At 38.3% G+C, this 14,093-nt stretch overlaps 1 protein-coding gene across 1 annotated transcript in view; it reads left to right on the top strand.

Moving 5' to 3' along the window:
* Positions 1–10,161, top strand: part of LOC139735697 (protein still life, isoform SIF type 1-like) — a 161,035-nt gene extending 150,874 nt beyond the window's left edge. The window contains exons 4-5 of the mRNA XM_071646443.1: positions 8,039–8,160; positions 10,156–10,161. Coding sequence (XP_071502544.1) covers positions 8,039–8,160; positions 10,156–10,161 — 128 coding nt within the window. The remainder of the gene's footprint in view (positions 1–8,038; positions 8,161–10,155) is intronic.
* Positions 10,162–14,093: the final 3,932 nt, after the last annotated feature.

Raw genomic sequence — 14,093 nt, 5'->3', positions numbered from 1 at the left:
AAAACCTCTTATGAAATGTGAAAGAGAATGTAATTCCAAGAGGAATTCAATGTTTATTTGATGAAAATTGGTTTTGAAATGGCTGAGATATCCAAAACAGAGCAGAGCGATCCTAATAAAAGATGGGACCCACCTTTTATTACAATCGCTATGTTTTACTTTGTTTTTGGATGTCTCAGCCACTCCATAACCGATTTTCATCAAATAAACTTTGAATTCATCCTAGAATAGCATGCTCTGTACTATTTTTGTAAGTGATTTCTTGGCATCTTGCAAAAAGTTAAAAGCCCAATCTTCATCTCAAACAATACTATGCATCCCTTTAAACTTCATTCCTCCTCATCAGTACCAGATATCTTGAAGAAAGCTGCAGATAATGTAACAATCAGGAGAAAAAAAAAATGAAGATTTGAGATAAATTGATGTAACTTGAAAGTGAGATATCAAAGGATTTATCTGTTGAAATTTCACTCAATTTTGGAATATAACTTAAAGTATTATATGTTTAAAAGTTAATCTACTCAAAATCATTCCTGAAGTGATAGGGCTAAATTTCATGAATTTTGTTTTTATACCCCCGCCAAACAAAGTTTGAAGGGGGTATATAGGAATCAGCGGACGGTCGGTCGGGCGGTCGGGCGGTCGGTCGGGCGGTCGGTCCGTTGCAAATCTTGCGTCGCGAACTACTTCCTCAGTTTTCAACCGATTCCCATAAAACTTGGCACAGATGTGTGCCTTGGGTTGTAGATGTGCAAGAGGTATTTTTTGACAGTACCCAAAAGTACGTTGCCATGGTAACGGCATATTATGGGCAAAAATGGGTACAAATCTTGCGTCGCGAACTCCTCCCACAGTTTTTGATCAATTTTTATGAAATTAGGTACAGATGTTCATCTGAATATGTTAATGTGCAAGACACATATTTCCGCAGTGGCAAAAAGTGCGTTGCCATGGTAACGGCATGTTATTGGTAAAATATAGGGCAAAATGCTTCATGGCAAAACTGCTTCATCAGTGTTCTTCCAATTCTCATGGAATTCATATTGAATGTTTGTCTTAGGATATAGGTCAGCATGACACATTTCTTGACAGTGACAAAAAGTATGTTGCCATGGTAACAGCTCACATATTATGAGCCAAACTGATAGAAAAATTTTGTGTTGCAAACTACTTCCTCAGTTTTTGCCCAATTTCCATGAAATTTGGTACAGATGTGTGCCTTTGGTTGTAGATGTGCAAGACGCATTTTTCGACAGTACCCGAAAGTACGTTGCCATGGTAACGGCATATTAATGGCAGAAGATCAAGGAAAGATCTTGCGGATTTAACTACTTCCTCAGTTTTTTGACCAAAGCTTATGAAATGTTGTTTGGCGGGGGTATAACCAGTCGCTGTAGCGAAATTTCTAGTTTGTTTATGACCAAAGTCATCTTCATGATTACCACAAAAATATCAGAATACAAAAACATTACAACATAAATTACTAAAGAGGTAGTTTTATAGTTTCATGAAATAAAAACAAACAAAAAAACCCAATAGAATATCAAATATAAATGCCAAAGGCAATTGTACTGTTAGATGCTATATGAATTCTTAAATGTCTTCAAATGACCATGATGTTACTTCTTGACACTGAAACAAGAGTATATATTATGTTTACAGTTTTGTTTTAAAAAGAGATGAATAAAACAGATGAGTAGGAGGGAGGAGACTTCTACAAGACAAGGAAAACGTTAGATGACGCATATGAAATGAAACTTTGTTTTGCAGTTGATTGATATAATTTGAGTATTTATTCGGTTGTGTTTCATAGAAAGAGCTGTATGTAAACATTTCAACAACTACAAAGCACGTACACATAACTACTCATATTAAGCAACTAGCAACATTTTTTTTCCTCAGGAAAAAGGAAATTTCGCAGAAAGATGATATTTCCCCATACGCTTTCTTCGAAAGTAGCGAGGTCCCACACATCGTTTAGGTATATCTCATATGTCTCACATTTCAGTTGAGATATATGAGTGGAATATATCAATGATACTTTCTCCTACCCCTAGCACTTCAGAGCTACAGTGTAGTATGATATGACCAAAGCCACTGTGGAGGGGAGGGTTCCTTTAAATGCATTAGGAGAAAAACGGAAATAGATTTAAGCGTTTTCCATGTAACAGAGCTGACCAATGTACTTAAAAATCTGTATCAGGGCAATTACCTCCCCCCCCCCCCCCCCCCCCCCCCCCCCCCGGTTAAATACTGGTTAGTGATAAGGTTAGAGGAGTGAAGATTAGGGTTAGGTTTAGGGTTAGAGTTGGGTTAGGGTTAGGGTTATATTTAGGATTAGGGTTAGGGTCTGGGGAAGGGTCAGGGGTAATTGCCCAGGGGGTAATTGCCCTAGACCCTACAAATCAGAAACATTCACAGCACAAAAATTTCTCAAATTGGAGCCTATGGCCTTTTTCACAGCATGAATCTTTCTCAAATTGCCCCTGACATTTAATGCATCGTGTAAAATATTATTTCATAAGATATTTATATTCATGTGCATTTTACTATGATATTGTGATTCTTGGCTCCTTGTAAAATCTATGAGAATTTCATGCATGTGAAAATATCTGGTTGTTGCATTATACACTGATCTGAAATGTAAGTCTCACTATCGTTATGACAGTTGTCATGTGGATTGAAATATAGTGCACTGGTGTCTTGTTTCTTAAAAATTGTTATCAGTAACAACTGACACATTTCTATGACAACTTTGCTCTCAGCCAATCGGATGCAAGGAATTCAGTAGCTTATAATAACTATCATAACTTGTTATTGATAAAAATTTTATGAAACAGGACCAGGGGGTAATTGCCCTAGACCCTACAAATCAGAAACATTCACAGCACAAAAATTTCTCAAATTGGAGCCTATGGCCTTTTTCACAGCATGAATCTTTCTCAAATTGCCCCTGACATTTAATGCATTGTGTAAAATATTATTTCATAAGATATTTATATTCATGTGCATTTTACTATGATATTGTGATTCTTGGCTCCTTGTAAAATCTATGAGAATTTCATGCATGTGAAAATATCTGGTTGTTGCATTATACACTGATCTGAAATGTAAGTCTCACTATCGTTATGACAGTTGTCATGTGGATTGAAATATAGTGCACTGGTGTCTTGTTTCTTAAAAATTGTTATCAGTAACAACTGACACATTTCTATGACAACTTTGCTCTCAGCCAATCGGATGCAAGGAATTCAGTAGCTTATAATAACTATCATAACTTGTTATTGATAAAAATTTTATGAAACAGGACCCTGCTTGTAAATTTGTAACAAGTGAGCTTCATGCTCCAAAGCACCCAGAAAGCTGGGATCCCTTGAATCATGTTCCTCATGGTGTGAGCGAATCCCTGAGGTGCTGGACCTTCCTAATTGGATGAAGGTAGCTTTTAATGGGCCTGGAGACATCTCTGTCACAGATTGCTTAATGAAATGAAGACTCCAATTAGCTCATTAGCCATGATAGCTTCCATTTGTGGGACGGGAGATGTCCCCCTCAGTCTTCCAAGAGACATCCATTTTACTGGGATATCACAGAATGTCCCGGTTGGGGAGTATGTTTCACACAAGATGTATTCCATCAACCATATAGAGTTAGGTTCATTTTGACTTGTATCAGTGGTCAGACCATCCAATCATTCTGAATTTGGAGGAAAGAATCTGAATTTTGACCATCCCGCGCTCAATTTCGATAGGATTTTTGAAGTGATTTTCCTATTTTTCTTGAAAATTTTACTACACACTCATATGGGAAATGCTCTTTCTTTCCTATTTCTGAGCAAAAACATCCCATTTTGTTTTTCAGTTAGACAAGTTGGGAGGTCTGAGTAGTAATTGATTTTGAGCATACTTGCAGCTAAAAAACTGGAGTGTGAAGAGAAGTTTGTGTGCAGAGAGATTTGTAGTGTTATTCTTGTGCTTCCATCTGACATATGATAAGACCATCATCAGGGGATTTTATTTCCTCCTATTACTCAGATTACATTTGTCAGAAATCATCAGTGACGTAAATTATGCTTACATTTCCAAGTAGGGGAAGCACTAAAGAGGTTACAGGAGATACTTAAAACTGATATTGATGACAGATGATAGGGATACACTGTAAAACCCCACATTTTTGCTTGCATGAAAGTTTTGCGAATTTCACATGGTGCCGATATTCACAAAAGAAAAATGCAAGCAAAAGTTCTTGTATACACAATGGATTTAATGCCAGTGGCAATTTACAAAAGGGTCATGCTGCAAAAAAGTCCCTCGATTCCAATTTGGAAAGTTTGATGTGGTGAATGTTTCTGGCTTTTCATTATGCTGATGATAAAGATGGTATTGACAATAAGAGTAATGGTCCTGTTCCCAACAGATACACATACTTCTTTGGTTGTGATGAAAATTTGAATAATGAGAATTCAAAATTCAAGAATTCAACATTTATGAGGCCTTCCAACATATCAGTCTGACTGCTCCGTTCTAAAAGTGTTATTTGGCATTGCAAAGAAGAATTGCATAAGTCAAAACAAAGGCTGAAAAGAAGGTTGAATTGACTTGAGGAAGGGTGAGGAGGATTCGTCTGACCCCTGCAGTACCGGGGGGTTGTGACGGTTACCTGCTGACCGAAATAGAAGTGGAGGAAACGTCCGAGCAGCGGTGGCCAATGGTAGAAGTCCTCTGCAGGGGGTACCGTGAGTGTGTGTCACGCACCGCGATTTCCTGCCGCTTCGACCCGGCGTCTGTGAGTAGACGGAAGTTTTTGTCTATCTCACGTCATTTTCGGTGCATCGGTACGGGAGAGAGAGCGTTAGACGGTTTTGAATGAAAGCCGAGAGTGGTGCATACAAGAGCTCTGAGGTCTGTGTACACCATATGATGTATGTTTTTACTTTGCTTAAAAATATCCCCCCCCCCCCCCATCCCAAGGATGTTTTGTAGTGCTTATTGCCAAATACTTGCCACATTAACGGTAAGAAGGCTGGTCACCAGTGTGAACAATATATAGAAGATTGTCTTCAATCTTCTATGCTTCCAAAAGATTATACATTATAATGGGATAGATCAATCAGAAATACCAAGTAACATCCTTTGTAGAAACCATAGAGTCTTTAATTCAAAATATTCTTAGAGTTTGATGAAAAATTGGACAGGAAAGCAGAGCTGCCAACTAGTACTGATTTTCAGTAATTTCTACTGAAATTGGACAAGAATACTGAAGGTTACAAGCAAATTACTGATTTTAGAAATCATTATCTGTGATAAATTCTATAACACTGTTAAGGATTACTGATTTTCACTCAAAAAAAGGTGCAAATTACTGATTTTCAGCCATCATAGTACTGAAAGGCTTTTACAAAAGTTGGCAGCTCTGGGAAAGGGGTTTTAAAGACATGCAAAGTTCAGTTTCAAACAGTTTAAGGCCTATATTTGATTTTTAGATTTTAGCCAAATTTCTCCTAATTTTCAGGTTTCTCAGCTTAAGCATCTGTGACTGTATGGAAATAACCACGTAATGAGATCACATGTTGACAGGGATTGTTCCATACCATCCATTAAACCATGTTTTTTTTTATTCATCAGAGAAAACATCCTGATCCCATCTCCTGGGTCTCATTAATGAAAGTTATTACTATAGCAACTCTTGCTCGAATAGCAACTTCTTGCAGCAACAGCCAGTCATGGAGCTGGATTCTTGTTGTTACCATGACACTTGCCATTGCAGCTATAAAAGAATTGCTGTCTTTGTGATAGCAACTTTCTATGAAGTGGAGCCAGGGTCTACCTGCTATAGATATTTGTTTCTGTTATATTGGGCAAACGATGCATCTTCTCACATGTATGCCGAAAGTTAGGCTTTGATTGTGGTAATGCGTGATAGGATTCCAAACATTCCATCATTTCTTTTCTTTACTGACAAAACTCAATATGAATTATTACTATTACATTAGAAATTTATGCTTGCAGTGGGTTTTCAGTATTGGATTGCTCTAAAAATAATAATAGCCATACCTGAGGTTGATTTCTTTTTTTAATTGCAATAAGCAGTAATGGAGCATAGAAGTGGCATGATGTGGAACAGATGTATCGTCTTAACTTCCATGTGATACACTGCTGGAAACACTGAGTGGGCACTGGAGGTTCCTGGCTTTAGTGATTTCTAACATCACAGCTCAACCATGTTTGTCACAAGACCAGGATTTAGAACCAAGTTGGACTGAAATAGTCCACGAATTCTCCGAGGAAATACCAATTTGGGCACAGGACGTAACCTCGCATGACTTTATGAGGAGAATATTCCTCTTGCATTCTGCCCCGTAATTACTGCCGCAATTAAACCGTAGGTGGTAAGGGGTTTGTTGCTGGGTTCTTTGTGGAAATTTGAGATTAGGACACGGCGGAACTGCTCTTGGAGGGAATTGGCTGCAATTAAGATGTGAATTAAGTGGTCTGTGCCTAAAAATTCTTTGCTCAATCACATATCACGAGCATTACTCATGTCATTTTTGGATTTCTCTGTGGTTTGCTTCATAAGGATAGATGAGGTGCTTGAGACCATCTTGACATTAAGCATCATGTTTAAACATAAATGACATTATAACAGGGAAATATAATACAGCTCTTTCAACCTCTTATATCCTAGCATATCCTTGATACTAAAAGATAGCCTTAAAAATGAACTTCAATTGAAGGGCTTAAAAGATTCAACAGGCACTTCTTCTATCCGAGGTATTGGTGTAAATAGAAAGTGTTCATTTTTTGATAATTCTAATGCACATTTCCTGATGTCTTGTAGCATACTTATTTCTGAGTCTGTTTAAAAGATGTTTGCTTCTTTTTATAGAATTATCAGCCAGTTTCTTCTGCCTTCACTCTTGAGGTATATTTTTGTAAGCCCCGTATAAAGTGATGCTGTTAATCCTTTATATGTGAAATATAAACAAAGTCTGTGTAATCCTGCATAGCAATGATACAAATGTGTCCAAGGTTACATAATAGAAGTCATGTTCTATCTCTCAAGCGAAGCTGGCAATTTTTTTCTGATTCTAGCTGCAGGAGATTCCCTGAAAGTTTTCTTCACACTTTGAGGAAAAACCAGAAAATCATTTGTGATTCAGGATTTATTACCGTATATTGATTTGTATGTAAAACAATTAATATTTACATTCCGAAGGTTCATTTATCTGAAATTGAAATAAAGTTTGTAATTCTGAGGGTTTGTTATCACGCACCTTCCTTTCATTTATTGATAAATATACATCAGAATAATGAACCTTACTTTATTTTCAGATGAATGAACAGTCGGAATAATGAACCTTCGGAATAAATCCACCGATATTTGGATTAACAAACCTTTGGAATAATGCCACAAATATTCAGATTAATAAACCCTATTTCATTTTTAGATAACCTTCGGAATAACAAACATCATCCATGTATAACACAGCTATCTCCCCGAAAGCTCTCTGAAATCTCCCTGATTGTAATGTAGATGTGTTAATGTTGACAACCTTGCTCACATTGAGGATTACTGGAATGATTTGTTGAGGATTTTGGGCACGTCTCTTGTAGTGAAGACATTTTAAAGGGATCGCACAGTTCTGGTTGAGACCTAATTTCAGGTTTCTGACACTTTTAGGTGAGATAATGAGAAATCTCATATGAAATATGAATGAGCATGCAATTCTATGAGGAATTCAATGTTTATTTGGTAAAAATTGGTTTTGAAATGGCTGAGATATAAAAAAAGAGCGATTCTAATAAAGTGTGGGACCCACACTTTGTAACAATCGCTTTGTTTTACTTTGTTTTTGGATGTTTCAGTTATTCCAAACTCGATTTTCATGAAATAAACTTTGAATTCCTCTTAAAATGGTATGCTCTGTACTATATCATAAGTGTTTTCTTGGTATCTTGCAAAAATTTAAAAGCCCAATTCTCATCTCAACCAATACTGTACTATCCCTTTAACTTTTGCAAATTTCTCCCAATTCCAGGAACCCAGCTGGTACGCTGCACCCCTACTTTCGTCCAGTGGAAGGATCCGGAGCAGGGCGGGGCCTGGGGGCTCAACTTTGTCTTGGAGGACGAGGCTGAGAAGTTCATTAACCTCTGTTCGGTAAGTAAAGTGTAATGATCACTGCATTGTTGATCAGCCTCCTTAAACATGAAGACCAATGATTAACTGAATGCATATTTCCATATATCTATGCATAAGTTGCACTTATTTGGATTGGCTTTTCTTTATATATATGTGAAGAGGAACATGGAAAGTGAATACATGTATGAGAGATTATGGATATTCAGCAGTTCTGAAAATGTCATTGGTAACAGATATTGTATGTAGGCATGCAAAGTGTACTTCACATGCAAAACTTAAACCTTACTGTGTGGGGTTAAAAAACAGATAATGAATGTTTAATGCCCCCTTCCAGGGTGGTTCCATCTTGCTTAATTCAGAATGCAGGTTGGCATGTTTTTATGCACTTGCAGATTTGTCTGAAACACTGGGAAATGTCTTGAGGACTGTTTGAACACGAGTTATTGACATGCCTGGTGTATCATATCGCCTGGTTTTGTAGTCATAAAGGAAATAGACACTGTGTCACTGTGGTTTGCAGATGAGTGCTTGAAAGGGTGATTCACCGAATAGGCCCAATTCAGGTAACCTCTTAGGGCATTTGAGGTGAAAACTTCCACAGGTCTTACCCATACTATCATTTTTTTAAAAAACAAATCTGTGGAAAGCATTCCACGTAAGTACCACAGGTATTCCAGGTGGTAGGAAATGTACAAACCCTGTTTTTACATTTCCCTTGTTGTTGCAGAATCTTTATAATAGGTCATCCATCCTGTCGATACTGTTCACATAAACACCAAACAAGCAAAATCTCTTTTACAGACCTCCTGCCTCCTCCCACAACAAACAAACAAACAAGCAAACAAGCAAAACACAAAGAAAAGCCACTCACAAACAATAACAAAGAAGGCAGGAAAGAGATAACAATAACTAGTGGGAAAAAGATTTGGAGGGATTAGTTTTTCCTTTAAAATTCATGATCATGCCTGATGACCTGAACAACGCATGCAAACAATGTTCAATAAAAGGGCAAGAAAGAGATACGGCAGCTGGGTAGGGAATAGATTTCCAGGGATGAATTCCACTTTAATTCATGAGCATGCTCGATGACTTGGGTTTGCCAGCGTGAGGCCATTGCCCCCGGCAACATGACAACAATAGTGATGGAATGTGCATGGTAGCTTTTCACAGGCACCAATAGGCTTTGTGTGACAAATCACAGTCTTGCCAAAATTAGAGGAGGTCGATGTAGCCTTTGTCACTTGATCAACCACACTCTTTCTGAATTTCATATCTAATCCAGATGTCCTGTACTGCATATCCGGACAAATGTTCTCTTCAGCATCTAAATTACAAAATTACATGTCACTGACATTTGCAAAAAAACAATCGATCAGATTCTATTTGTGATATCAAGTTTGTTAACTTCGCCATAGTTTACATATATGTGAATGTTGACATTGTAGCAAGTAGATTTCCCTTGGTTTACCTGGAATGCTGTGTGGTTAGATTCCATTTTGAGATATGTGCAAATATTTACATAAAGGCATGCTTCTTCATTTTTTGTGGTCAAAGTCATAAATGAGATTTAAAGTAGACGTCATACATCATGAGTCCCGTTGCCGTAAATAGGTTGAACGTGATTCTCTGTGATGTTGCTTTGTGCATCCTGGTCTCTGTGTATCTATCTTTAGCCCAGAAGTTGTCCTCTCTCATCCCCGTGGCTCTTCTGAGCCCATCTCCAGCTTTTCGTACTTCCTCTTTTGCTTCTTTTCTTCTCCTTTTTTCCTCTGTCTTTCCTTTCTCTGTTTGGTCTGCGGCGTGGTTTATTTTGGCTTGGGAGGGGACGCCTACCCCCAGAGAACGCCCACTGATTGACTGGCGCCAAAAATAGGAGGCGGAGAGGAAGCGGCAGCGTGTGTAGTGCTGTTTCCATGGTGACATGGTCTGAGGACAAAAGGGTCGGAGTTGTGACATTTCTGGTTAATACTTCGGATCCCAACTTCCCTTGTCTTTTCTTACCCTTGCCTGCAGAATTAATGACGGCGGCGGCAGTGACAAAAAGCCTCAAAAAGTTTTGAATGTTTTGACTATCATCATCAAAGTTAGAATATGGTGCTGTAAAGCATGTTTAAGGTTATTGGTGCAGCTGTCTGTGTATTGGCTTGCTGAAGCGCATTTGAAAGATGTGGATTGTGGGCTTTGTATACTATCAAAGTATCAGATGTCATTCTGATTTGAAAGTGTATCATAGAGGTAGAAAGAGGATATCCAAACAAATTGAGTATCTTTATTATTACTGCTGATAATACTTTTGCTCAGATTCACTCCTGCTATTACAAATACTACTGTTGCTTCTACTTTTTTTTTTTTTGCTAATGATGGAGAAAGACATTATATTTTATATAGATGATAGTGAAAGTGATAATGATGACTATTTTGTATGGTGATTTTAGTTTTTCCATTTTGTACAATTAGCAATGGCTACCTTGTGAGTCTGCCTAAACTCCATCTTTTTCTTTCTACTCAGAGGGGAAAAAAAGGTATTCCTAAGTTTGGAGATATTTAAAGGCTTGGAGCTTGAGAATGAACTTCCAAATTATGCAGATGATTTCCAAGCTGCAGTCAGAAATCTATGCACAGCTAAACATGTAAACATAATCGGAAGAGCCTATGTCGTTACTCTGCGGATTATGTGCCTTTTCCAGGCACTTGTGAAAGTAAGAAATAAAAGAAAAAGAAGAAAAAAAAGATTGTGTGACACATTATTTTCAGAGTTTGTGAATGCAATAGCTATTGAATTGTCTGCATTGTTTGTATGTAGATGATTGAGGGATTCATTTGTGAAAGGGGTATCAGGTGCTCGATCAGTTGCTTTCAAGAAAGGAATCGATGATACAATTGAAGAGTATTCTTTTCAACATTGGACTGGTGACTGGCCTGTTGATAAAAATGGATCCATCCAGGGTGATACAAAAGAGATGTGAGTCATACTTCTCTCTCTCTCTCTCTCTCCATCCCTTCCCTTCAATATTTACTCCCCCCCCCCCCCCCACCTTAACAAATCTGGGTGCCTAATATTGGTGCTGAGAGAAGAGGCAGTAGACATCAGTGGCAAGTTTGGAAGGGCATGTCATTTGGGGATGGTACAGATATGAACTCATTTTTCTCAATGAATCTTTTTTTCAGCCTTGATTTACCAGCATGTCCCTATTACTCTGCAGGGTTCGAAATTGGCGATGGTCCGATGGCCATTGGCCACCCAAAATCACGTCGGACTAGCCAAAAATCATAAAATTCTGAAGTTACTAGTCCGTCTGGCTAGCCAAAATATTGCTTTAGAGTCAAAATTGATTCTAAGTAGTCCGCCTGGCTAGTTAAAAAAAAGTTAAGTGCGACCCCTGCTCTGCAAAGAATTTAAAAAAAAATGTAAAGCAAGTAGAAATAACAAAAGGCAGGGTGTGAGCAGGGAGATGTAAACAGTCTCACCTTCCTGGTTAATTCCAAAAGGACTGTCAGTCCCTTGTGATGTGTCAAAAATTGTTCCTTGTGGCTTTTTGTTGCAACAAACAACAGGTGCATAATAATATGCTTTTGCCTTCTGTAAGGGCCACTCTACTTCTTCTCTTCTTTGACAAAAAGAATAAAATCAAATTGTCAACTTACTAAAGATATTTTCCTCTTGAACATGTGATCTTTTTCAAAAACTTTCCAATATTTGAAATGAAAATGTTGGTGAAATTTTAATTAGAGCAAGAGATTATGCCGAGGCATGAAGATATTGGGTATGAAAGAGTAAATCAGCAGTTGGGATCTTACAAATTTCTTTTGTACAGAGGGAGACAAAATGAAAACAAAAAGCTCATACCCCACATCATTTTAATCATTCGTGCATTTTTACATGATATCAGTATTTTGATATCTGGCAACAGACAAAAGTTTCTCAAATGAAACTACAAAATGGAATCACTGTGTTGACACTATTAAAGTCCTGCATTATTCATTTTTTTTTTTGTGATAAATGTGTAAACTTCCTGGGCATGAATGGAAATGTGTATACCCAATTAGAAGATTTCTTCACCTTGTCTAAATTAGCTTTCCTCTACCTAACAGCTCTTCCTGACACTAATTAGACCCCCTCCCCCACCCCCACCCCCTCCCCCACCCCCACCTCCCTCATTCCGACTTCCTCTCCTTTTTACGCATAGGCAAAGATCTCTTTGTCTCTGTAGACCATGATGAGTGTCCCTTGTCACACAGGTAATACTGCCTACTCTTACCAGCGAAGTAGTTTGTTGGGAACTAGGGGGAGGGGTATCTGTCGATTGGAGAACCCTCACCTCACCTTCAGAGGCTCAGAGGTGACTAATGGCTGGCACCAGAGAGCTTTCCTATCTGAGACTGAGAGGGGAGGGACTGTGATATCATCAGAAATAGTGAGGGAGGAGAAAGAGAGATAGGAGTCGAAAAGGATCACGTCTCAGAGCTTTCCCTGGGAGCATCGAGCTGGCGTCTGTTCCCAACTTCTCTCAAGCACTGGAAGTTCCCGCATCCAGGCTGTAATTGCTCCCGACATCTTCATCTCCGCTTCTAGGAGGATCCAGCTCCCAGCTCCGTTCTGGTGCTGTCATACAGCCTGAGTGCATGCAGAGCTATCTTACCATTTTCATCTGGATGCATTGATATTTTCTTCTGATTACCCTCATTGCGGATATCATTCTAAATTTCTGAATAACTCCTCAACAAATGCATTGTGATTCAACTTGGCTGAGATAGTCAGTATCTGCGTGGAGTTACTGCAGCAGTGGTTGTCCAAAGGATTTGATTTGATTTGATTTGATTTCATGTGGAGCTTCACAGACTCCCTCTTGGCTAGGAGAGAAAGTTGGTGAGTGTTTGTTATTACAACATTTGTCATTAACATCTCTTGAAGCTACTGTAATCCTGTCAAATGTCATTGACTAATGGTAGCAATCGAGTAGAGTTCTACCTGGTTTCAATTATTGGTACAAAGGACGAGTGATACATTGGCACTGAGAAACACTTTTAACGACAGCCTACAAGCCAAGAGTTTCATTCTCTCATGTTGTAGCATGCTGGGTCATAAACCTTGAATGTCTGTATCTTCTGTAAGAAGTAACTGGCACTGCTGAGTACCTTCCTGCTCACATTATGCAGCAGTGGAATGTATAATTTGTGAAGATGCTTCACTCTATATAGAGCGTCATGCGGCATGAAGGAATGCATTAAGCTAAAACACATCCAGTGGCAGCTGAAGCCATAGGGCCACCGATCCGACACATTCAATCGATGTCAACTCCATCACACTTCGCTCAGTGTAGAACTCAGAGTTGTTAGTATACATTATTGTAGCCTTACAAGAAAAGTGGCTAAGAGAGCAAAGCTTACCAATGGGATCATAGGAATGAAATAGAGATGAGAAGTTTCAATTTCATTTCATTTCATTTCATTTCATTTCATTTCATATCATATCATTTCATTTCATTTCATTAATTTCCAAATAAAAATGTACACAACAAAAGTGACGTTTGAACAATATTAAAGGGTGGATGACTATAAAATGAAGATCAATCTGCTTTGTATTAGTAAAAAGTTGCATATAACGTCGTTGTAAATACAAGCTTATAGTTATAATGATCAGTGTCTCTGATACTTCAAAGAAGTATCAACTAGGTATGCTCAACCTGTACATCTGCAATCGCAACCAGAAAAACAAATTCAACAAATCATGATGTTGCCCGGCAGGGCATTATGAAGTATATTTATCGCACCTATCTGATTAGACAAGCTGGGCAGTTGTCCCATACTTTGATTGAGTTTGCCCGGGGCTAGCAGGTGGGCAGGTGAGTTTGTCGCACCCAGACCCTTAACTCTGTTTAAATTTAAAAGGTTCTTTGATTCTTTATTTTAACTCTGCTTAAATTTAAAAGATTCTTTGATTCTTTATCTTT

This window comes from Diadema antillarum, unplaced genomic scaffold (assembly GCF_040938485.1).
Source record: "Diadema antillarum isolate AM-2024a unplaced genomic scaffold, OU_Dant_1.0 seq00000592_RagTag, whole genome shotgun sequence".
NCBI lineage: Eukaryota > Metazoa > Echinodermata > Echinoidea > Diadematoida > Diadematidae > Diadema > Diadema antillarum.
Note: the sequence above shows the minus strand (reverse complement) of the source record. Positions and strands in the feature narration are given on the sequence as shown.